The following is a 24,958-nucleotide window of genomic DNA, read 5'->3' on the forward strand; positions in this document are numbered from 1 at the left end:
TAAATTTTAAATCATGTTCACTTCTGTTAAATATATAGATTGAGTGTTGCTTGTATTTTGAGATTTAAAATTACTATTCAAATAATAATTTTAAATTAATAATATTTAATAAAAATAATTATAAAAAATATTATTATTAGAAAAAAAAAACAAAAAAAAAGGTGAAAATAATTTTTAAATTTTAAATTTTTATATTTAAACACATTAAAAGCATATTTTCACTTTAATTTTTGGTTTTAAAAAAAAAAACATTTTTTCTTTTACTAGTTTGATTGTAGAAGTTATTTCCAAATGTAAAAAAGCAAAGCTAAAAACTGCCTTAAACGGGGTTTAAGCATAAGATGAAAAGAAGAATGAGAATAAAGAATTAATAATTATATGTATATAGGCAATTAATTTTTAAAAAGAGAAAGGTCATGTTAATTAAGCTCTCTGAAGTTCAAAGATACGAAATTAATGTGCGTATTGAGATAGTTAATTTAAAAGCTAAAACCACTCATTTTATTTTAATCATTTTTAATTACAACAAGTTTAAATTAATATATAGAAAAATATCTAATTTATTTATTCATTATATATAATAAATGCACAAACAAATTTGTTGGCATGAAAAAAATTTCAACCCTAAGGATTTGGCTTTGATCAATTATGTCAAAAATTTAAGATAATAAAAAAATGAGTATATTAGTCATACTTAAAAAGTTATGCCCTCTAATCAATCAATACTCATGTAGTTAGAGATCAAATTAGTCTAATATTTATTATCCAAAATTTTAAAATATATTTTATCTTGTAAGTAAATTATCTATGCGATTATCTCTTGAGATGTTTATTATAGGAAAAATGGTCTTTTAAACTTAATTATTATTTATATCTTAAAAAAATTAATAGACGCATGTGTATTTTATAAAAATATGAATGTAAATAAGAATAAATAGATATAATTAACTTAGTAACTAAAGACATAAAAGATACAGTAACTACAAGTAAAGACTAAACATGAAATTATAAATATATGTATAAATATTCAGTTTATTTACCCCAGCGAAAACTAGTTTACATAAGAAAACAAAGAAAATATAAAAGAAAAAAAATACAGCATCAAAATAGATACATGTATTTTACAAAACAGTAACTAGTTAGATAGAAAGATCAAAGATAACAAAAATATTATATATATTAATCTGTAAAGTGCAAGACACGGAGGAATCACGTGATTAAGCCTTTATGTCCAAATCCATTATGTATATGATATAAGAGTAATTTAAGTTGCAACGATCATGACTGGATTGGTGGATTCCAAGCCCTTCTCGTAAGGACGGCAAGTTTGTTCAATCATATGATCTTTGATCTCTCTATGACGATCAGAATCATTATTTGGGTTGGAGGAGACTGATGGTTGTGTCTCAACAAGAACGGTGGTGTCTAGTTTCATAATATCAATACTGTGCTCCACCACCTTAATCTCATCAACTTCCTTCACTACGGTCTTGTGATTTCTATACATTGCATAGAGTACCATTTGGATCACTCCAAAGGTTAAACCAAGTACATTTGGTACCTGTCATAAAAGATATACGTTATAATTTTTAAAAATCAATCATATTATTTAGTCTTTGTTATATGATTAATGTTGTAAAGTCTAACTTTAATTAAATAAGATTAGAAAATATAATTTTGCACGTGCTAAAATGATTTACACAGAAATTCTACTTTTTTTTTTTCTAAAAAGTTAGAATAAAGGGTTGGTGAGATTTAATTTAATGGTAATGGGCCCCAAATTATGGGACAAACCGGGGTGAAGCTTTAATTGTACTCACTGTTCATCCTCAAATCATTCAAGTGATGTAAATTAAAGGAATGGAATAAAAGAAAAAGTTCGATATGCTTACGGAACGAGCTTTTTATCCAAACATGAATATGTGGATGTAGGCGTATTACTAATATATTTTCATATCAATCAAACTGAGATAGATTAGGAAGGGAGTTATATGTATCTTTATATACGATATAATATATTATATAATATAAATGAGAAATTAAGAAGCACTTACGGCAATACAGTAGTCCTTCAATGATAGACCATAAAGAAGCCACATGACAGCGCTTATGGTGAGGAAAAATGATAAAGTAAAGGGCATGAACTCCACGCTTTTTGTGCGTATCACCACTCTCTGTAAAAGCAATATAATTATCTTTAGATATATAAAAAATATTAATTATATACACATGTTAATTGATATTCATATATATATATATATATTGCAGAGAGAGAGAGAGAGAGAAGAGAGAAGAGAGAGAAATTGTCATTATTGTGTGTGAAATGGGTAAAACTCGACCCACAATTAAAGTAAATCCATAATGAAAAGGAGACAAAGATTAGGCGGAAAAAAAGAAAGAAATATAGAGAGAGAAAAAAGGAATAACGAATGGTGAATAATGAGTGATATGGAAGATGAGCTGACCATGATGCTTAAAGGTGCTGCAAAAACACTCGTTGCAAATGCCGTACAAATCCATCCTAGAACTTGAGCTCTGATGGATTCTTTAACGAAGAAATGGGTCAAGAGAATAATCCCACAAAATCCCCCCAAATTCAACAGCAGAAGTAGCCTCAAAGTCATCAACTGCGTGCAGCATTTCCCAAATGACAAAATTAAATCTTAGTTTTAACACAAACAATATCATTTAATACTGAACCATGAGTTACTATAATGAAGATCAGATGGATATATACATACCCTTGCTTGCTTTGGTGCAAAAGCAACAAAGATAGCGATGTAAATGGTCTCAATGACACAACCCAGAGAGTTAATGGTGATGAGAAGGAATAGACCAGACTTCTGTAATCCGTAGAAAAGCCAACACATAGCGCTAAATAGGGCCACCACATAAGGCACTGATTGAAACCCTTCTGTCGATTTCTTCTTAAAAACCCTAATAAACGTTGGTCTGCATTCCCACCACCCACACAAATATTTTCATTACTTACAACACACTTGTCGCTAAAAAAACATATATATATATATATATATATATATAGCTACATATTATACTAAATTAGCAGTTCGTTACACTTACATTGGAGCCAGGAAGCACACAAAGGAGATGATATTACCTGCAACATTCATAAGAAACCACACAATATATTACATATTACTGGCTCAACCTACCCTGATAGCTATTGAAATATATATACATAGAAAGAGATGGAAGATGAAAAGTCTGTACCTAGAAGACCAAAGACAAATGCCCATGTATTCTCAGTAGAGATAAGAGCCATCTCGTTGTTTTGCGAGTGAAGATGAGTTTACAGAAAGAGAAACACACAGATGGTTTCAAACAGAAACAGTGGGAAACCCTGGCTTGCTCGCTTCTTACACCCAATTAGCCATGCTCTATATGTCTGCACTGATGGGTTGTGATTTATATAGAGGGTTTTTTGTGCGGTTGCATGAGCTTTGAATAATTAATATTTACTTACGGATACTGGTGGTGGTGGAAGGTGTAGTAGTACAAAAAAAATCATGCACCAAACGTGCCAACGCAACACTGTTTTTGGTTTAAGTGAAATTACTTTTTTGCCCCAAGCTTACGTTACATAGCAGAACATTGCTTCACTAAAACGCTCCTCTTTTCACGTGACCACTACCTTTTATGTTTTCTCTTTCGGCCGTTTCTTCCCCCTCCATTTTTGTCATTACCGCATCACATATACACACCCGTCACAACCCTAACCCTAATCTATTTACTTGTGTATCTCGTAGAACTTGTGACAGGTTGTAAAGCCAATAATAATATAAGATACGGTTAGCAAGTTTTCGGTGACTTGTTCTCTTATAATTTCTTTTCTTTCTTACAAATTAATTATATTCACTTTAAAGAATATTATACGTATGTTTTACTAATGGTCAGCTGCTAATCATAAATTTTAAACAATTTAAACATAGTTTGACTTCATATAGCAATAACTTTTAAACGAAAAAAAAAAAAAAACTAGCCATGATTATTGGATTTCTTTCTTTTTCTCCATAAAATATGTCTTAGTTTATGATAACTAATTAATTTGACACGAGTCTACTGAAAAAAATATGGTTCTAAATTAATATATGAACATCATGAATCATAATGTTCAACTTAATTTGTCACTTACATGATTGCTCGGTTTTTTTTCTTTTAATAGTTATTTATGTGTGTATATATATATATATATACGGTTTTATAGTTGCTAAATAATAGATACATAGTGGATTTCTATCATATTAAAAGCTTAATTTACAGATAATTATTGGATTTATACGTTTGTAGTCTATTTGCATTTCTTAACCTAAAAGCTTATTTGGTTAAAAAGGTGAATGATCATGCATATGCTCAAGATTATTCATAATAGTTTATACAAAGTTTTAAAGTAGAAAAGGAGAGTTTGTAAATTAATATGAAGACCGTCCGTTATTCTCTTCTCTTTTTTCTTGGGGGTTTTAGTTTCGTTGAGGAACATATAAAGCATGCAAATTAATGTTATATTGTTATTGCGGTCTATCTCATATATAGCTTTAGACAGTCACGCGTGAATTGGGAATTCAAAGGGCAGTTTCTTGATTACAAGTGTCAGTTTTTGATGCGGTGACAGTAATATGTATCTACCCTTCTTACATAATCTTCCATTAATATCAATTCTTCTCCTATCTCAACTCTTTTTTTTTTATATATCTGTAGAGATATATATAGAAATATAAATATGCATTACAAATATAAGATGATGCTTTGTAGATTGCTTTTGATCATTTTAAGTAGTAAAGAAATGGTTTTGAACTGGTAGGCGGAGACTTAGAATATACAGGAGCACCAGGAAAAGAAAGCATTAATTAATTATAATTAATTATCACCACCCCGTACGAATTATATTAAAGACTAAACCTAGCTATATATAAATATGTATATATATATATATGATGGTTATGATCACAATCACTAATTTAAAAAGAAAAATTTTAGATATTTGTTTTCTAATTCTGACTAATTTAAGACTTTGCCCTATGCACGTGTGACGCATATATATATGCGATTCATACGAGGTTTAGTTACTTTCATCTGAAGGTATAATGTATTTGAGAATGAAAAGCACTATTAATGTCATAAGTGGAGAGAGAGGAGGAGGATGGGAAGAAGAAAAGCTGAAAGTTTGCATGAAAAATATTTGATGATAACGTAATTTTCTTCAGTTTCTACCCTATCATCATTCAGCTTTGTTACAAAGAAGTACTCTTTTTAATTAATATATATATATCAATTCAATAGTGACAATCTAAAGGAGGCCGCTTCACTAACTACAAGAAATCTACATGTATATATATATATATGTATATCTTTATACAGATTACTTTTTTTTCCATGTGTTAACCCTTTACGGGTTGATGTCTCAATCTTTTAGTGGAAGTTTTATATATATAAACAAAGCCCAGAAATAGACTGTAAAAGTCTGTTAATTTAATTGCTAGCTAGGCTTTGAAACTCTGTACAATTATACTCCATTGAAATTGCATGGATTCTTTTGCATATTAATGAAACCTTCTCTTGATGCTCGCTAGCTAGAATGCATAATAGAAGAAGAAAAGATAATGAAAAAAATATCACAACATTATTATAATATATATTATATTTATATATATGGGGTTGTTATCACTTGGTGGTGGGTTATTAATTACCAATTAGCTACGTAGTTTGAAATTTTTATTTGACGCAAAATTTGATTCCTCACCGTACGCGTTCAGGTTCAATGGTCAAAATTGCGTTGATGATAAACTTTTTTGCTTTTATGGTCAAGATTCAATCATTAAATATATATTATAAAAGTGATTATGGTCTGTCTTTCTTAATTAATTTTGGAAGTTTGGTACGCAACTTCGCCTTTATAAGGAAACACCTAAAAATTAGCCACATGGAAATAATCGTGGCGGAGAGCTTCTTCAATCAAAAGGATGCCAATAATTCAAAGTCGCCAATATTTCATAGACGACTTGTCTATGTAAAACAACTACTTGATTATATATACATGCAGTCTATGTAACTATAGATTCATTTTTTGGTTCGGATTTTAGTTTTATTTATTGTAATTTATGATCCACTTTTATATGTTACCTTTAATCTAATTAAATTTTATCTTTTAAAAAAAAAAAAAAAAAAGAGTATACTTGAAAGACATGCTTGCATTTTTATACATAATTTTTTTTTAAAAAAAATAATATAAACTTTATTATTTAAAGTAAATGAAGCTGAAATAAATGAAATTACAGTTAGGATATTACAAATCTGAAATAAATGAAAAAAAAAAACTAGAGCAAACGAAACTAGGTTGTATACAAAAAAAAAAAAAAAAAAGACTATACATAATGCATTGACAAAGCAATTGTATGCAAGGATTCTCCCCTTTGATCCATTTGTTGATGAAACATTTTTATGAGGATGTGACACAATTTCTTACATAATAGTATTATTATATATTAAGAGTAATCACATCACGATATTATAAATATAAAATAAATAAAAACATAGAACTATAGCAAATGAAACTTGCTTGTATACAAAGAAAAAAACCAAAAAGACGATACATAATGAATAGACAAAGCAAATATCTGCAAGGATTCTCCCCTTTACTACATTTGTTGATAAAACATTTCTATAAGGTTGTACTCTAGTAATCCTCAAATGAAACTATAAATGCTCTTAACATTCTCAATCTATAATGGAAATATTAGTTTAAAAGAAATTGATGAAATAGTTCCTTATACACCTCTCATTTCTCTTATGATACACCTTCACGCACCAACAAGTTTTTTTTTTTTTTTTTAATGAACAAATTCTCAGAAAATGACTCTCAGTGAGTATCACATGTTCAAACATCATCCTAGAACCTAATCTTGGAAACATCCCGCACTGTTATTAACAACCCTACCATTAGTTCCCTTGTGTCATCCATCTATATACCTTCTTGATTATTCCCTTCTAAATGTTTAAACCTTGACTCTGAATCAATTTAGAAGACAATGTTAATAATACTGGGGAGTATTTTGAACATCAGTGATCACTTTCTTTCATTACAAGTTGTTCTCAATCTCAAACCTCCAAATCTATTTGAAAAAGAAGAGCCTTGTCCATAACCTTAAGGTTTTCCACTACCAATCGTCCATCTTTTTTACTCAGGCATATTTTCTTCTCATTCATGTAATGGATTTTTTTTTGTTTCTCCCAATATATTCCATAAAAATCTTCTAAACATACCCTCCAACTTCTTTGCCATTGAAATAAAAATTTTCATTATCTTGTTTATAACACCTTTTTGTCTCTTCACCAAAACTTTATAAGAATATTATATGAGCAACCCACTAACAAAATTGGCTTAAAATCATGAAGATCTATTATTCTATCAAACTTTTGGATTTGTGAAATTAGTGAGTTATTAAGTAGTTTGATAAAAACCTCAAACTCATGAAGTTCCCTCAAAAAATTCATAAACTCCTTTTTTTATAGTCAACTAGATGTTTCTACTAAATTCGTATTAAATTCATCTGATTCTGGAGTTTTATCCCAATCACAATCACAAATTGCTTACCACACCTCTTACTAAAAAAAAAAAGAGCTTATAATAATACAGCTTAAGCCTCATAAATGTGATAGAAGTCTAAAACCTCTAGCCAACATGAGATTATCAATCTTTTCCTAAAGTGGATTTCTAAAGAATCTCTCTATCTTTACCTTAATCTCTTGAGGATCCACAAAGCCATCATTTCCCTCCTTAAGAAAGTTATCGCATTTTTGCTCTTTCTTTTTAATGGCCTGATGGAAATTTTTCATATTCTTGTTATATTCTTTGAGCCACTAGAGTCTTGATTTTGTCTCCATACACTTTCTTGTTAACTTAACAATCTCTGTAATTCTATTTTCTCGGCTCTAATGTTTCTTTGGTCTACCAAAGCATCGATGTAATCTGCAATTGAATCATTAAATAATCAGAGCTTAAAGAAGCCTCATTTATCCTCTCACTCATGTTCTTAACCTTACCTTTTGCTACCTCTTTTTTTTTTTCAATTTTTTCATCTTTTACACTAACATAAAACTTGTATGCCTATGGGGATTGAAATTATCCCAATTATCTTTGACAACCATCGATAATCATTTCTCCTCTAAGGGAAGAACTTGGAGTTAATCATCCTTTCTCAACTAGCTAGTTCTTGATTTCTATCTAATCATCCTCTCTTTAACTCTGTCAAGATTATAGGTACTCGTCATTAAATAATAAAATGAATCAATTATCTAAAAAATTTACAATGATAAGGAAGAGCTCGATTAATTATTTATATTCAAAACACACTTCCTCACTCATAGATCCACCAAGCTAAAAGTGTGAATCATGTATAAGCCTCATAAACTTTATATAAAGTTAACTTTTGACAAAAATTTAGTTAGTAGGATTTGAACACTAAACCTTTATCTTTAATACGATATAAAATAATAGATTGAACTAACCAAATATAAAGTTGTCTAATCAATTATTTATATTCTCACACTCACTCCCTCTTGATTGTTACCAAGTTAGTAGTATATCTTCTTATGAAGAGAATTAATCCTCACCATGATAAGACTAGTGTTATCCTCTTACCAAAATTCCTAGCTCTCCTAAATCTATTTGTTAGATAAAAGTTGACATAGCATTCCCTTTTATGGATAATCCATGTCAACTTGATCAAGTCAACCGCACCATTCACTTAAAATAATATTAAATACCATAAATGGATTGGGTCCCAAATGTTCTTAAAAAATGGTAGCTAGACTAATGTATGTTCAGAAGTGCATCAGGTATAGTCAACTTTTTGGTATTGAGAAATCTATTAACTGCTCGAGGATCGAGAAAAAATCTATTTAACTTAATGTAAATAGGATTCTCTCTTCCATTACGCCTAATAAACCTACAACCTAATATTGGGGTTAGAGAATACCTTCCAAATATAATTAAATTAAGTTAGTTGAAAAGTAATGAACAAAAGCTTTTGGAACCCACTAATTCTATTTTGAGAATTTTCAGTTATATTGGCACTTTGAAGTTCCATAAAAGAAGAGAACCTCTAGTACAAGAAACTTATATAGGAATAGGTAAGTAAAATACAGTAGGACATAAATTTGCTATAGTCATTCCAACCACCAAGAGAGAATATCATACCCAAAGACGCATGCATGCACAAATTCAAGTTCCAATAGAAAAAAGATATTCTAAAATATTAAACTACTAAAACAAGGACTCCAACTTCCATCTCTTATACACGCATAGTCTTTGGGGTTTATATCCTCTATCCACACCAAAACTATTGAGATAGATCCTACTACTCCACTGAACAATTATTGGCTATACAGCTTTCCTCTAATTATTTATACTCTCAATTCCATTTCCTTGCCTTAGAATCTCTTTCTCTCTCTCACTTCCTTTTATTTGTTCCCAATTAATTTTTGTTTTAATTTTCGTAGTAGCTTTTACTTTTATGTTCGAGGTCATCACCATCTTAATTCAGGTTGAATTTCCAAATTGCAGTTTTCAAGGACAAAATTGTTGGAATCTAATCAAGCATAAAAATCATCTAGTACAAAGTATTGAAATTAGCTAGAAATTTCTATAATTGAGGTGCCAAATGTAAATAATAAAAAAAGATATAATAAAGTTTTAATTTTATATTTGGTAACTATCATATAAGTATAAAATTATTCTCTTTTTTTGCAAAGAAATAAATACAAATCATTATTTATTTTTACTTATTATATATAAATATTATACAAACTATATATAAATATTATATTATGTTCCTTACGATTTACTTTTACTTATTTATTTAATTTTATTATATACATATTAGGATATTTTTATATAAAAAAATTTATTATTTTAAAAGATAAATTATTTTTCAAATTTTCCACCTATAGTAATTAAATAAACATTATTTTAAGATTTTAAAATTTATATGCATAGGGAAAGGAGACGGAGGGGAGAGCATACCGCTTTGTGGTTCATTCCTCCCTCTTTCATTTCTTGGATGTGATAATATGCATATCAGGATAGCTGAAAATTAAATTAACCAATTATTTAGTTAACTGTTTTTACATAGTATTGCAAATATCAATGCATAGGTTTTTAATTTTAGGAAAACCAAGTTGGTAGTGGGTGATGCATGCATATGGGACAGGCTTACATAAGTTGATATACAAAGGCAGCTCCCCTGAAATACATCTGTTCTTCATATATTGAAGATAATATACTGACTCACCAAGCAAATATGTAAATTATTGGTTTTTATGATCCAAACTTTTTTTTCAATCATCCATATCACCAGAAAAAGAACCAAATTGCTTTTTTGGTTGTCAATTGCCTCATCTCTAAGACCCACAAATTCATCAGAATAAACTTTATAAATCTAACATTATGTATGAAGATAAGAAGCAATACGTTGTACTAATTAACTGTTACCTTGAGGAGATATATATGGCGATTAATCAATGTTTAAGACATTATCTTGGTTACCCTAGGTATATATATATATATATATATCTCTCTCTCTCTCTATATATATATATATATATATATATGTAAATAATGCGGCATCTTGGCCTATATAATTACAGCTAGAGGGATGACATAACTGGATAATCCAAACGTATATATGGGTTACTCAACAATATGATTATGTTGAAGTCCTGAGAACTTTATAATAGTTAATTAATTGCATACGCTAAATTTAACTATAGCTATTGATGTTTTACAATATTAAAATCATGTATCACGATTCTTCGAGTTACTTTCTTATTTTAAATTTATATTGGTAAAACATAAAAGCCTGAAAATTATTAATAAAACTGAGATAACCAACTATTATATCAGTTCAATGCATATGACAAAGAAAAATAACTCAAGCATATAATAATTCCAATAACAGAGAATCCAACTCTATAAAGAGAGTTCAAAACACAATTCAGTCAAATTGAATCTATAAATCTACTCCACTGCTCATATATGTGAAAAAGAAAAAGTGAAATGGTTGTTTCTGATTACCTCTTTCTTTATAGTGCAGATGATGTTATATTTTTCAGTTTTCGCTCATGTTTTTAATCCAACTGGAATCGAGATTGGTGGATTGGACTTTGTAGTTTTTTAATTGCTTTATCATTATCAGGCATCTAACTTTTATGCATGGAGTCTTAGCATGTATACAACCTTTCTTAGCACTTCTTCGAACCACTTAACAAAGTTTTTGATGGAAAAATTTATAAGTGCACGAAATCGTTGTGATAATTCAGTTATAAGTAGAATATCATTTTACAGGGATTGTGTATCAAGTACCAAAATTATAAGAAATTCTATTATTATCTAGAAATTAAAATTAAATTTTTATAAAAAATTAAAATAATTTAATCAAAACAAAATAATTAAAATTAGAAAAATTATCAGTAGAGAAGCACCAGAAAAATTAATTCCACCTGAATCTTGGATTTATTTGAGTTTTAATTTTGTAATCGATTTAATATAGTCTGCAATGGTCGAAGTATCCTAATGTATTTTAGGTTTTTTTCTCAGTATTCTATAGTTCTATCAATTAATAACTATTAATTTTTTATAGCAAATATGAATTTAATTCAATTAGATTTATGATAATTTATTTAATCCAGTTAATTCGACTACATTACTCTCATTCAAGTCTCTGTTAACATTTAACAGTATATGTCTAATTAATAAAATTTTACTTCTGCTATAACGACCTCGAAAATATCCAAAGAAAATAAAAGATAATTAAAGTACGGAAGTGTAATAAATGTTCAGGATTTACATTCCTTACATAAATAACTCAAAATATTAAAGAACATTACGGAATTAACTCTTTTGAAAGAAACATAAAAACAAGAAAATAAACAAAAAATAAAAAATCTAGCATCTACTCTCAATCTTCTTGCGGATCGGGCTCTGAAACCTGATCATTTTGATTTGAAATGGTGAAATAAGGGATGAGTTATACTAGTCCAGTAAGGATATCACACTATATCACCGATACAGAAGTAAAGATTGGTATAAAATCAAAACAGTAATGGAACACTTAATTTAAATAAATTCGTTTATCATAAATAAAATCATTTACCGTTCACTTACGGTAGTGAGATTCATAAAAATAACCTATGCAGACAATAATATCATACAAATCATAGTTTCATGCAAAATCAGCAATATAGTACAAATCACAAATCTATATATACATTGTCAATAAATCAAATAATAATTGCCACTTTTTCACCATCCTACTAGTATCCATAGGGGTTTATAGGGATGTTTCTGCTATAGGTGAACCCTTTCCTTTAACAATTTTAATTACAGGTTGTTCCTTTACCCCGTGTGGTATGAGTGTCAAATTATTAAATTTCAATATTTCATCCGGTATGAGAGTGAAGCGGGCCGTCTCCATACCCCGTTCGGTATGAACGCCAAATTATCATATCTCCATATCCCATTCGGTATGAGACAGTGTTCACGATAGGATTTTCTATGTACCCGGTCTGTCCACCATCTCTCAGAATATCCAGTAAGGTTGTTGTCTTCACCTATTCATCTTTCCACACAATTTTCTCATTTTTCATTAGTCTCCATTTTCCAAATCAACCATAATAATACAAACAAATAAATATGCATCAAGAAATACAAGCATATCTCAATTTTTTAACTAAACGATGATCACATAAGGCAGCAATACATGCATTCAAATTATACAATTGATAAATTAGATACTATCATGTCTTTAAACTGTACAATAAATCAACAGAAATCAATAGAGGATAATTTTCGATTTTGGCTCCATTAGCAATCCGTAATTAATTATACACATTTATTAAATTTGTATAAAATGCTATATTATTATTTATTTAAACTTCAATTCTATAATAAGAAATAGAGTGAGGGATCTTTATTCGATTTGATGTCCGAAAAGCTAAGCTGTTCGACTGCGCCTACGGGCGATTCTCGAATTTCTTGAATTTTTCTTCGGAAATTAAAACATGCTAATAATACCTACAAATGTCCAAAACAAACCCAAAATCAGTCCCAGAGCTCACTTGGTCAATTTTAAAATTCTGACACAGCGGCTTCGCCGTGCTCCGGCAACGGTGTCACCGCCTGCAGCGGCAATACGCCTTGGGTCGTTTGTTTCAGTCGATTCTGCATCAATCCCTACGAGAAAACATGTTAAAGGGTCTCGATTGGCCAAAAAAATACAAAAAACTGAAACTCACCAGCGGTGGGGCTCTCCAATGTGGCAGCTCCTCTAGCTCACGTTGTGGTCGGGTATTTTGCTCCAATCAACCTGTAGAGAAGGACATGGTGATCACAACGGTAAAAAAATTATACATAATGGGAACTGGGAATGGCCTCATCGGAGGCGTTTTGTGAAATTTTCTGCGGCTGTGCCGTCGGGCTTTGCTGGCATTTTTCGGCCAATTGGCCGATTTTTTTGCTCTGATTTGGCTATGAGTGTGCTTAAAATTAAATTTCGAGCAAAAAAAAATTTATCGTTTTTGACAGTCGAAAAAAAACTCTGGTGCGGCGGCGGGTGGCGGTGGTCTCCTTCTGGCTGCCTAGTCTTCTTCTCCGGCGAGGGGGTCTGGCAGTTAGGGTTAGGGTTTGGTATGGATGGAGGTTATTTATATCCCTCTATTTTTTATCTGGGCTTTCCATTGCGTTTGATCCGAACCGTTCGATCGTGATTAAATAAAGAGTGAATCTGAACCGTTCATCACGATCCAATCTGAACCGTCCATCACAATCCACTATAGGTCGTCTTATCGTGTTCAAATCTGACTGTCTAATCGCGTTTGGGGAGAAAACGCATCTGAACCGTCCGTGCACGCGAGAACGGATCTATGTCGTTCGATCGCGGGCACCCAGATCGCCCACGTGGCTTCCCGCGTGGCACCGCATCAGTGTCCACTGCCACGCAGCGCGTCCTGATTCACCAGGTCTGCTGACCGAGTGTTTGACATGGTGAAACTTCTTAAAATTGTATTTTGGTCCCTATTTTCTTATTTTCTTTTAAAAACACGCCCAGAACCCAAATTTTCATCCATTTTTTCTAAAATTATTTTCAATTTAATCCTTAATCAATTTTACTTCATTTTTACTCTAAATTAAATGAAAAATAAATTATAAAAATTATATTTATAAATTTTAAATTATATACAATTTATTTTGGGGTGTTGCAACTCTCCCTCTCTTAAAGAAAATTTGTTTTCTCAAATTTATCTCTCACTCTCAATCAAACAGTTGGGGATATTGGACTCTAAAATCTGATTCTAGCCCCCACGTAGCCTCCCTCGGTGTGTGGTTTTGCCATATGACCTTTACAAAGGACATTTCTCGATTGCGAAGTAATCTGCTCTTTCGATCCACAATGCCAACCAGTACTTTCTCATATGACAGATCCTCCTAGAGTGGAAGAGGATTGTGGGCCAAGACATGAGAGGAGTCTGATTTTTACTTGCGTAGCATAGACACATGAAACATATTATGGACCTTGGATCTAGAGGCAGTGCTAGTTTATAGGCGGCGGTACTAATTCTGTCTAAAATTTCAAATGGTCTAATAAATCGGGGGTTTAGTTTCCCCCTCTTGTCGAACCTACTGATTCTTTTGAAATGAGTGACCTTAAAGAACACCTAATTACCTTTCTCAAATTCTAAATCCCTCCTTTGGGTATCCGCATAACTCTTCTGCCAACTTTGAGTCATCTGGATGTTCTTCCTGATCTTAACTATTTTGGATGTAGTCTCCTCTACCAAATCTGGGCAGAACAGTTTTCTATCACCCACTTCTTCCCAACAGATCGGCAATTTGCATGGACACCCATATAACGCCTCATACGGAGCCATGCTAATACTCGCTTGGTAGCTATTGTTGTAGGCGAACTCTTTCAATGGTAGATGGTCATCCCAATGGCCCCTGAAGTCAAGGGCATAAAGTCAGAGCATATCCTCAAGTGTACAGATTGTACTTTCTGACTGTTCATCGCTCTGATGGTGGAATGCAGTACTAAGGGGTAGTTTCGTTTCTATGACTTGCTGAAAGCTATACCAAAACCGAGAAGTGAACCTGAGGTCCCTGTCGGACACTACTATCACTAGCACTCCATTTAATCTGACTAATTTTCGGATATACATTCTTACTAATTTGTCAAAGGGATTGATCATCCTGATGGCTAAGAAGTGGGAAGACTTGAAAACTGCTATTCTAAAACTATTAATCACAAATAAAGTTGTGAGTTAATAAATTTTCACAATCTAATTAAGATCAATACTGCTAATTGCATCTAGAAAAAAGCTAAAAATTAAACAACAAACTTACCTTCGATTCATGCTGCATCAATTACTCAAGCAAAGAAAAATTAACTAGACATGGTGAATTGAGCAACAAAAATTGTAATCAAGAAAAAGATAATCAGGTAATAACTTATATAAATTTTTGAAAAATTTCCAAACAACATTGGAATTTTTAACTAGAAAATCATAAAAAATTCTACTAAAAAATATGTAATTCCAAAATTAAATAAACGTTACGCAATTTCTCCTATCTACTTGTTATTCCTCTGTTTTTTTAGTTTTGCTCATCAACTTGTAAGTGCACTATTGTTTCATGCCTGTTCTCCTTCGTTTCTGTTAGCGCTTCAGCTCTCTACCAGTCCGTCTCTACTACCGCTCTACAATCAGACCTGCTTCAACTTTCTTTCTCTCTACATATCTAATTTTCTCCTCCAGTTCTATCACTCTACAAATCTCCTTTTCTCCTATTTTCTTCTGTCTAATCTCCCCTTCTTCTGTAATTAGATCTCCTTTTTATAGGTGGCAAGAGGTAGGGTTTATCCCACGTCTCCCCTGCTTTCCTTTTCCTGTGTGCTTTTTCATGTTCTGTGATTTTTTTTTTCAAAAAAATGTCATTTTAGTGTCGGGTTCCATACTCAAAATGACATCGTTTTGAGTATTGTTGGAATTGATTGTTGTTTCAGGTCTGGACTAGACTTCACGGTCTGTTGGACTTCTTTCTTTTTTCTTCTTCAGAATCACCTACATCAATTTACTTATTAATTTATTTTTAGCTCAAAATGATTTAAAAAAATTATTCTAAATTTAAGTAAAAAAGATATTAAAAATATTATTGAAATACAATATATTAGTCTTACTTTACCTTTTTTGAATTTTGATTAAAATACACTTATTGTACTTTACTTAAAATAAGTAATTGTAATCTAATAGTATTATATTATTAACCCTCGTATTTGCAATATTTGATAACCATGAAATAAATTGACATTCTTTAAATCATTATATTCAAAATATATAGATTATTTTAGCATAGTACCAAGCACCATTATAAAAATCAACGCCCCAACCTCCTATTTGTTATCGTCCTTAGTAAAATCTTCCATGTCCAACAAAATTAATTTATCTGCATAGGTTAATAAGAGTTATTTGAGTTTAGATTAAAAAAAATTAAATTGGGTCCAAGAAGAGAAAACTTTTAGAAGTTGTTTTTAATAGGCTTGTTTTAGCCTATATAATGAAGGACTTAGTCAATACAACCAATTTTCCCTTAAGTTGACAAAATCAAGTAAGAGTTTTATGTATATCTATTCATAAAGGTCACCATGAAGAACATTATATGTATCTAGCTTATTAAACTCCTAATTTTTAGTAACGGTAATGATTATCAAATAATGGATGGTAACGAGTTTGGCAAGTGATGCAAAAGTTTTATAAGATTTAGACTAAAGGTCACCATGAAGAACATTATATGTATCTAGCTTATTAAACTCCTAATTTTTAGTAACGGTAATGATTATCAAATAATGGATGGTAACGAGTTTGGCAAGTGGTGCAAAAGTTTTATAAGATTTAGACATTTGACATAATTTATAATCCTTCACTATGATCGGACATTATAGACTAAAATAGTTCCTTTAGTATTACACTTGATTTTAACCATCCATATTGACCTAATTGTTTGTTTTCTAAGGTGTAACTTTTTTATTGTTTAATCTCTATTGGACTTTAGGACAACAAGCTCATATTACAATACATTGACCTATTTAGAATTGTTCAAAACCTATAAATAAATGTGGATTCATCTTTGGAAGATATGGCTATTAAAAAGGCTTTATGAGAATGAGAAAAAAGCTCAAAGCACAAATCACAAAAAAGCGAGATAAGTGTTTACTTGGAATAATAAAAGACTTAAGATATAACCATGAAATCGCACCCTAACAAAGCTTTAAATGAGTCAGTGCTAGAAGGTTTAACTGAATAATCATCTATAAAATGATTTATTTATAACAGTTAGAGTGTTCATCATTAGTCTATGTAAGACAGTTAAATGGTATCGTTGACTAAATAAGAGACAAAAATGTTACATAAATTGTCATGAGTTAAGGTAATGAAGGAAAAATTTTCATCAAAAGAGAAAATAATATTAGCAAAAGAAGACATATAAGCTATCATTGATTTCTTTTACATACTTTAGTATCATAAAGAATTGGAATCAAGTTCTTGATTATTTCAATCAACGTGTGTGTATATACACATAAGAAAGACAAACACATGATGTTGCCTAGATAAACATAAGCATCAAAGATATAAATGAGACAATAGTTGCAAAACTAAATCATTTGAAGACTTTTTAGTATAGCTTTTGAGATTATTCACAATATGAAGAAAATGATCAAAGTATGGGGGCAATGTTGAAGTTCTATATGAGTAATATTCATGCTTAAATAGTGTAACGATAATTAAAATATTCTCATGGAATATGGATCTTGAAGAAGGTGTAAATGAATATGACAATAGTATGTATTTCATATATCAATTTCATATGCAGTATTAGTACTCAAGAGAAAACCAACAAAAGGATTTAGAGTATGTTTAGTAAAACAAAGAAAAGTGGAATAAAATGGAACATTTAGGGAGAGAAACATTTTCCTTGTATTGGAGACTTTTCATTAACATAATGAAATAGAAAAAAAGATGAATTATTTGCTCGATCCTTTTTTAAAGAATCAAAATTTTGATCTAAAAATATGAGAAAAATGGATAGATGTATAAATTTTCTTGTTACGTTATGAATATATCAGAGTCAAGATTTTGTTACTTGGCTACAAAAGAAAAAGAATACCTATAAAATCTTAGGATCGGGCCTATTTTATGAGCAATTTGTTGACACTTCTAAGGAAAAAATGTGTGATATGGAAAAAAGTTTCAAATCTTTTTTTTGGGTGTTTTCAATTAATCTTTTTTTTTTTATAATTGATTTGTTAGACTATCAAGAGGTGAAAGATTTATTTACCTATATTTTTGATAATTTTTGCTAATATATTTTTGGAGCCTTTATACTCAGGGTTTCTTCAATAAGGTGCTCATGTAATTGTAAGTGGAGCTGGTATCATGATCAATCGACCTACCATTCGTGCTTGATGGACCTGTAAATTATTTAAGTTTGTTCTATTTGTAGACTTTGGTCAATTTTGTTTCCTTTATGTTTAGAAATATTGATTGTTTCACCGGATTTCTATTTTTCTTTGTTGGTGTTCCTATTATCAATGACTTCTACTAAAGTTTTGATTTTTTCTATAATTCAATCTTCCTTAGTGTTTTATATTTTTGTTGAGGTACCATGATCAATTCGAAATTACTATTTTTTTAGTTATATTTTAGTTCAATTTCTTTTTTAATGTTAGTGAAGCTGACATTAGCTCTTTTTGCTTTATGTAGTTTCAGAATCTTATTATGTTACTAGATTTCGAGCTATTTTGCATTACTCTTTCTTGAGTCTCTTGAGGTATAGAAAGTGGATTTGCTAGTGTTTGTATGTATACCTTATAAAATAAATGGAATATATTTAATTCAATTCCTAAATTTCGATTAATGTTATAATTTAGTCATAAAAAGTATTTTCAAAAATTTGTCATTAAAAGTGTTGATGCTGTTAATTTCAGTTATGAAGGGAGGAAAAAATTTGAATCTTGGTTGAGAACAAAAAAGAATTTATAGCTTATGCCTTAAAGGTAAGATAATAAAATCCTTAATTATTCATCTTCTTCGATCCCTTTGACAATTCATCTTCTTCAATCTCTTTCACCATGCCAGCAGGGGAAAAAACAAAAACAAATAGATAAAAAGATCACCAAAATAATTAAAATTAGAATTAAGATAAATTAAAAAAAAAAAAACGAACAAACAAACAGACAAACCTGCACTAAAATTCTTAATTGCTAAAGAAAACAAGACAAAATAATAAATTACTTTACTTCAAAAAACATACCTGATCTTTTATTATTTTTGGAGATAATAGTCTTAATTTTTTACCCTTCTCAACTCTTATACAAACAAAAACATTAATATGTTTTATACATAATTCTCATTTACTATTTTATCCAAACAAAAGAATACATTTTTTAGTCTATACAATTTCATTAACTTTGATTCTACTTCATTCAATTCGATCGTTAGCCTTCTTAGAGAATAAAACAAGCTGAGACACTGTGAACTTATTTGTCCCTAAGTGACTTCCACCACCGATGTTCCCACGATAAAACAATAAGATTTATTCTTTGCTTCTTGTCACCAGAAATTTTTTTTGTTTGTACATAATAAAATTTATATATGTGTGTGTATATATATACACACAAGTTGAATGTCCTAATCATTAAATGGGGTACATATATATTTAACAATTCCCTACTTGTCTATTGTAATCATTGGCTAAGTAGTCAAAAAGAGGTGACCGGATCTCTATAACATACATTTTTCTCTCTTTAAAATTGAAGTTCACAGCATATGATTCACATGTATACTTCTTTTCTGACCTCTTTCATGGAGATGTATGAATGTAACTTTCCGTTGCAAAAAAAAAAAAAAAAAAAACCATTATTTATTTGTTTTTTGCTTTTCTTTTTCTTTCCTTTTGTCCTTTTCAAATGGGCTGAAAAATTATGATGAAACAAGTTTTTATGAACAATTAAAAGAAATATAAATGATGATTAAATATTAAATTTTTATATATATGTAAAGAACGGGATGGAGACTTTGCATGTAATGTAAGTTGAGTGAATGTTAGGAAGAGAAGAAACACATGAGACAGAGCACCCATGTAATGGAAGCTTGACATCTATACGTTTACTATTTATTGAACTTGTAGATTTTGACAGCTGCCTTTTCAACTTCCTGGTATTAATTTATTAATTTGTTTATGCTAGATTTTAATAATAGCCTAAATTTTGAAATAATATTTAACCAACTTCAATTTTAATATCATAATTTATGATCTTATTTATATAAAAAAAAAAAAAATGGAGAGACCCTGTTTTTATATCTTTAATCACAAGTAGGGCTAGAATTTTGGATATTATGTTGTTTGAAATTTTATTTTGTTGAAATGTTGTTGAAGTGTGACATCTTCGTGGAAAAAAAAAGATTTTTTTTACTTCAATTTTTTGTACATAAAAAGTACCATCATCTAGAAGTACGATAATTTTTCAAATTAAAATATATGTATATATATGTTCTGAATTTCCCCAAAAAAAATCAAGCCATCACGAGATTTTTAGGTGAAGAATGAGTTAGATCAAGAACCAAACATCACAACATTGCATTATAGCCACATAAACCATTTGCTGAAAAGATACTTAGTGCATCCCAACAATTATGTGCCCACCATATAATTTGCGCCTTGAGGGAAATTGATGATATATATATCTTGATAATTTCAAAGTATCTTTGTGACGTTCAGATTGCTATGACTTTAATAGAGTGCTGATCAAAGCCAATATGAAAGTTTATATATATATATATATATATATAAGCACCGTATCAAACCATGACCTTTGATATATATCCAAGTTTAGGAGCTTCTGCCATTGATTTTTAGCTTCATTATAAAGTCGTGTTGTCTACTTTATTATAATAAATTACTCTTATCCATAGATATACGTAAATTGGTGTTTATGTGGGGTGTGTGTATATATATATATATATAGTAATAATAAAAAAAGATTAATTATACGTTTTAGTGGTAGCATTTGTATATTCATGCACAATGGTTAGTGCGTTAGACGAAAAGACTGACAGCATTTATGGGTTATTGAGGAACAGATTGTGGATATATGTACTCCTCTCAAGCATTTTCAAAAAAATTTCAGTCATCCATAACTCGATAGATTAATTTACGTCTCTTTAAACCGTATATACATATACAGATACCTTATTCACATGCACATATACATACATATATGTGTGTGTGTGTGTGTATTTTCTTATATTTTTCTTGGGTGTGTAAATAGAACCCTTGTTTTTCACCCGTACTCTTACGTGCTGACAGAGATAGATGACACAAGGAGAAGTTATATACGCATGGCCTCCTGGCTGTAAAAATGACATGAATATATTATATCAATTCCTATAACACCAAATAATTAATTGATCTATGATTGATCTCCCAACTAGGAAAAGAAAATAATTATCATTACATAGTTGCTTTCAATAATTAAGCAATTGTTAATTATGTATTAATGATGATTATATGAAAGGATAAGGAAGAGGCATGATTGAAGAAAGGCCTTATCCCAGGTTACCAACATCTTGTAGTGCCATGATATCAGCTATATGTCTGGATAAAAAGCTACGTTCAACTCCGTCTCCTTCTTTCCATCTCCCCTAAATGTTGGTGAGGAAGGTATAGATCCAACGGTTGCGATCACTAGCTTCTATAAAGTTGTTGACTTTATAAAGATCAATATTAAACCAAATTTAGAGAAATATTATTTATTTAGATTTATTAGTTAGGGTTCCAGCTAGAGGAGCTCTTAATTATTTTATGAGGGAGAATGTTCATCTGGGCCAAAATAATTTTTGACAAAAAAAGTTTTCTTTTTGCAGATATACCAATTATTATTCTTCTTCTTTTTTTTTTTTTTTTTGTTTTAATTTGAAAAGTGCAGATATACTAATTATTGCTTGTTTGTGGTTGATTATGGATCTACTATCTTCAAAAAGATATGGATAAAATCAACTTGGAGGATCTAGTTTTCTGACTCATGCACACTTTGCCATGTCCATGCAATATTCTTGAGGTTTTATTTATTCATACAATTATATATATTTTTCCTTTTCATTGGCATATCCACTTCGGATTACATATATATATATATATATATACAGATCGATATTTGCACATATTCTTTTCAATTATTTTTATTTTTTTCTATTGGCTTTCTACACACCCTAACTAACCCATTTTGGAGAATTGAAATATATGTATAATTAATGGAGTACCAGTACTGTGTCCTTTATATACATCCATTAATTCATGCAACATTTTTGGAAATATTCTCATTGATTGCTGAAGAAAATACATATATATATATACATATTTCAATTTTTACAGAAGCTAAATCGCAAATGCAATAAAAGCACAAAAAAGAAAAAGTGATGGATCACTCAAGCAATACATCATCATAATAAAGAATTACATATTTTATATGTCTATATGTACATACGTAATCAACTCAATAACTCAAAAACAGGAGTAAACACTCGTTAAAAAAGCCTGAAAAAGCACACATAATAAGGACAGTGTTTTCTCAACTTTATGGCTCCACTGCTCTTAATTTCAATTATTTTTCATTGCTCCGTCAAAAAAAAAATTAAAAAAAAGAAAATTAATGTTGATCAATGTGGGTTTCATCATCCAAAATATCTTCATTTTTTAATTTATTATGTCATGTTATGTGTCATGCATGTAAGAAATTACTGGCTTATAAGTTAAAAAAGTAATCACCTAAGTAGAATATCCAAAATTCTAATAGCATTAATATACGATGAGATTTTAAACTAATCATGAATATCAAGTAAGATCGTAAATATATATATATATTCTTTTTTTTTTGTTACTAATTTTAATAACATTAATATCAACTAGAATAGATAGTGAAAAGATTGTATATATCAAAAAATTTATTTGTATTTATATGATCATTATCTGTAACAAAATATTTTGGTTGATCTTGTCAATTAATTAGGTATAGTACAATCTTATCAACCCAAAAATGATCCATATAATTGATAGAAGTTGTGAATTTGTTTACTTAGACAAAATAGGAGAGAGATTATGTTATTAAAAGAGAAAAAATATCTATTTACATATCAATATTTTTATTTTTTAATAAAAATTTATACAATTTAATAATTAAGTGACATTTATACACCAGTAATAATATGTCACACTCGAATATAAACACACACATGATACACAATTCAATCTGAATTTATAACTTTATAGTGAGGTGTAAAAGTATTAATCATGTAACTAATAAATGAATATTATTATATGTTCATTTATATTCTAAATACAAATGTAACTGTTAAATTTGGAGAAACTGGTAGTCAAATCATAAACTAACTATTTAATCGTCTAATTTAGTAAATAAAATAAACTATAAGAATAAATAGGTCCATTTTAAGTACCACATGAATAGTCGTGAACATGTTATTTAGGAGCTTTTTGCCCAGAAAAAGTTATCGCTCCATTCTTGTTTGTGCATTTATTCCTGGTATTTATATATGTTTTTTTATTTTTTTGACATGAAATTTTAATAATGAATATTGTATAAACATATGATTTAGGTATTTTATCTTTATGCAATCTATGTTTCTTGATGCTTGATTTGTTGATACATGAGATACGTGGTTAAGGTATAGTAATATATTTGAGAAAAAATCGAATAGTAACTAATCGTTAGATCAGGCACGTTATGGTATCTAATATCTTCATTAGACTTTATAAAATTGTAAATCTACCGTTAGAATATTTAATTGAATCCTTTATAAATATTTAAAATTACATAATTTGATTAATTTAAAACTTTATTTGAATGATGACTTTCTTATAAATTTTTGTGCTAATTTACTGCAGATTAACTAGATACTGTATAGAAATTCTAATTAAATAATTTTATGATTAGTAAAAGATACTTATAAGTAGTGACTCTACTAATGATGAAGACTTGATTTCAAATATGACCAATTTTTGCATCTTCTTTTAGTTATTCTTTAAGTGCTTTTTTATCCACCAAAATATGCAAATATTTATAGAAAACAAATATTAAGGATATGTCATATTTATATATCAAAATGGATAATTAAATCGACATACATTTTACTCTTTATCTAACTTAATTGATACATATACGGATGGCCACCCTTGGGATCAATGGGACAACCACCTGCTTTTTCTTTATGATTTCAAAAGCAGAAGAACCGCCCATTAGTTTCTCTTTTTTGTCTCTCTAATTTTTGGTCATCATTCTGGCTGGTGTTTGCAAACAAAATCATAAGTTGATATATACAAAACACATTAACAGGTTCTATGGTGTAGTGGTTAGCACTCTGGACTTTGAATCCAGCGACCTGGGTTCGACTCCCGGTAGGACCTTTCTTTTTTTTTTAAAGTCATTTTTTTCCTTCTTCATTTGGGCCGCAATGTAATGTCTTCTTCCTATCAAGGCCATCGCATGAAAATTAACCACTGCTTGGGCCTGCCAGCCTTATGTTCTTTCATCTAAAACATAATACTTCAATTAACATAAACCTTTAAGCTCATGTTTACCACTTTTATCCTGTTTGGGTTAAATTTATGTTCTACTTTCTTAAATTTTTTTGAAGTTAAAGGTTGAGAATTAGGATTTCTTCATAATTTTTTTTTAATATCAAAATACTAATTTGGTTATGTACTATTTTAAAATATTTAAATTGATGCATATACTATTTTATTTACTATTTTGGTTTTTGTACTTCAAAAACATTTCATCTCAATCCCTCTTTGTTAGTTTCCTATAAATGACGTTATGTA

General features: G+C 29.7%; 1 protein-coding gene and 1 non-coding gene across 2 annotated transcripts; one reads left to right on the plus strand and one right to left on the minus strand.

Annotated features, from left to right (window-relative positions):
• Positions 1–994: 994 nt before the first annotated feature.
• LOC110823005 (bidirectional sugar transporter SWEET12-like) lies at positions 995–3,436 on the minus strand. Its single transcript, XM_022053262.2, has 6 exons — positions 3,232–3,436; positions 3,082–3,118; positions 2,742–2,952; positions 2,466–2,627; positions 2,055–2,174; positions 995–1,561 (listed from the first exon to the last, which is right to left on the minus strand). The coding sequence occupies exons 1-6, from the start codon at positions 3,281–3,283 to the stop codon at positions 1,265–1,267; spliced, it is 879 nt and encodes a 292-aa protein (XP_021908954.1). The 5' UTR covers positions 3,284–3,436; the 3' UTR covers positions 995–1,264.
• A 21,033-nt stretch (positions 3,437–24,469) lies between these two features.
• On the plus strand, positions 24,470–24,541 carry TRNAQ-UUG (transfer RNA glutamine (anticodon UUG)). The gene has a single exon. It is a non-coding gene; the product is annotated as a tRNA-Gln (tRNA).
• The last annotated feature ends 417 nt before the right edge of the window (positions 24,542–24,958 follow it).

This window comes from Carica papaya, chromosome 9, assembly GCF_054855325.1.
Source record: "Carica papaya isolate Zhongbai chromosome 9, ASM5485532v1, whole genome shotgun sequence".
Lineage (NCBI taxonomy): Eukaryota > Viridiplantae > Streptophyta > Magnoliopsida > Brassicales > Caricaceae > Carica > Carica papaya.

What these genes read in the sequence shown, in the direction of transcription:
- LOC110823005 (XM_022053262.2), bottom strand. Translation starts at nt 3,283, where the DNA reads ATGGCTCTTATCTCTACTGAGAATACATGGGCATTTGTCTTTGGTCTT. An exon ending in GTGTGCTTCCTGGCTCCAAT is followed by an intron (nt 2,953 to 3,081) that starts GTAAGTGTAACG and finishes GTGGGAATGCAG; the next exon opens with ACCAACGTTTATTAGGGTTT. An exon ending in CAGCACCTTTAAGCATCATG is followed by an intron (nt 2,175 to 2,465) that starts GTCAGCTCATCT and finishes TTGCTTTTACAG; the next exon opens with AGAGTGGTGATACGCACAAA.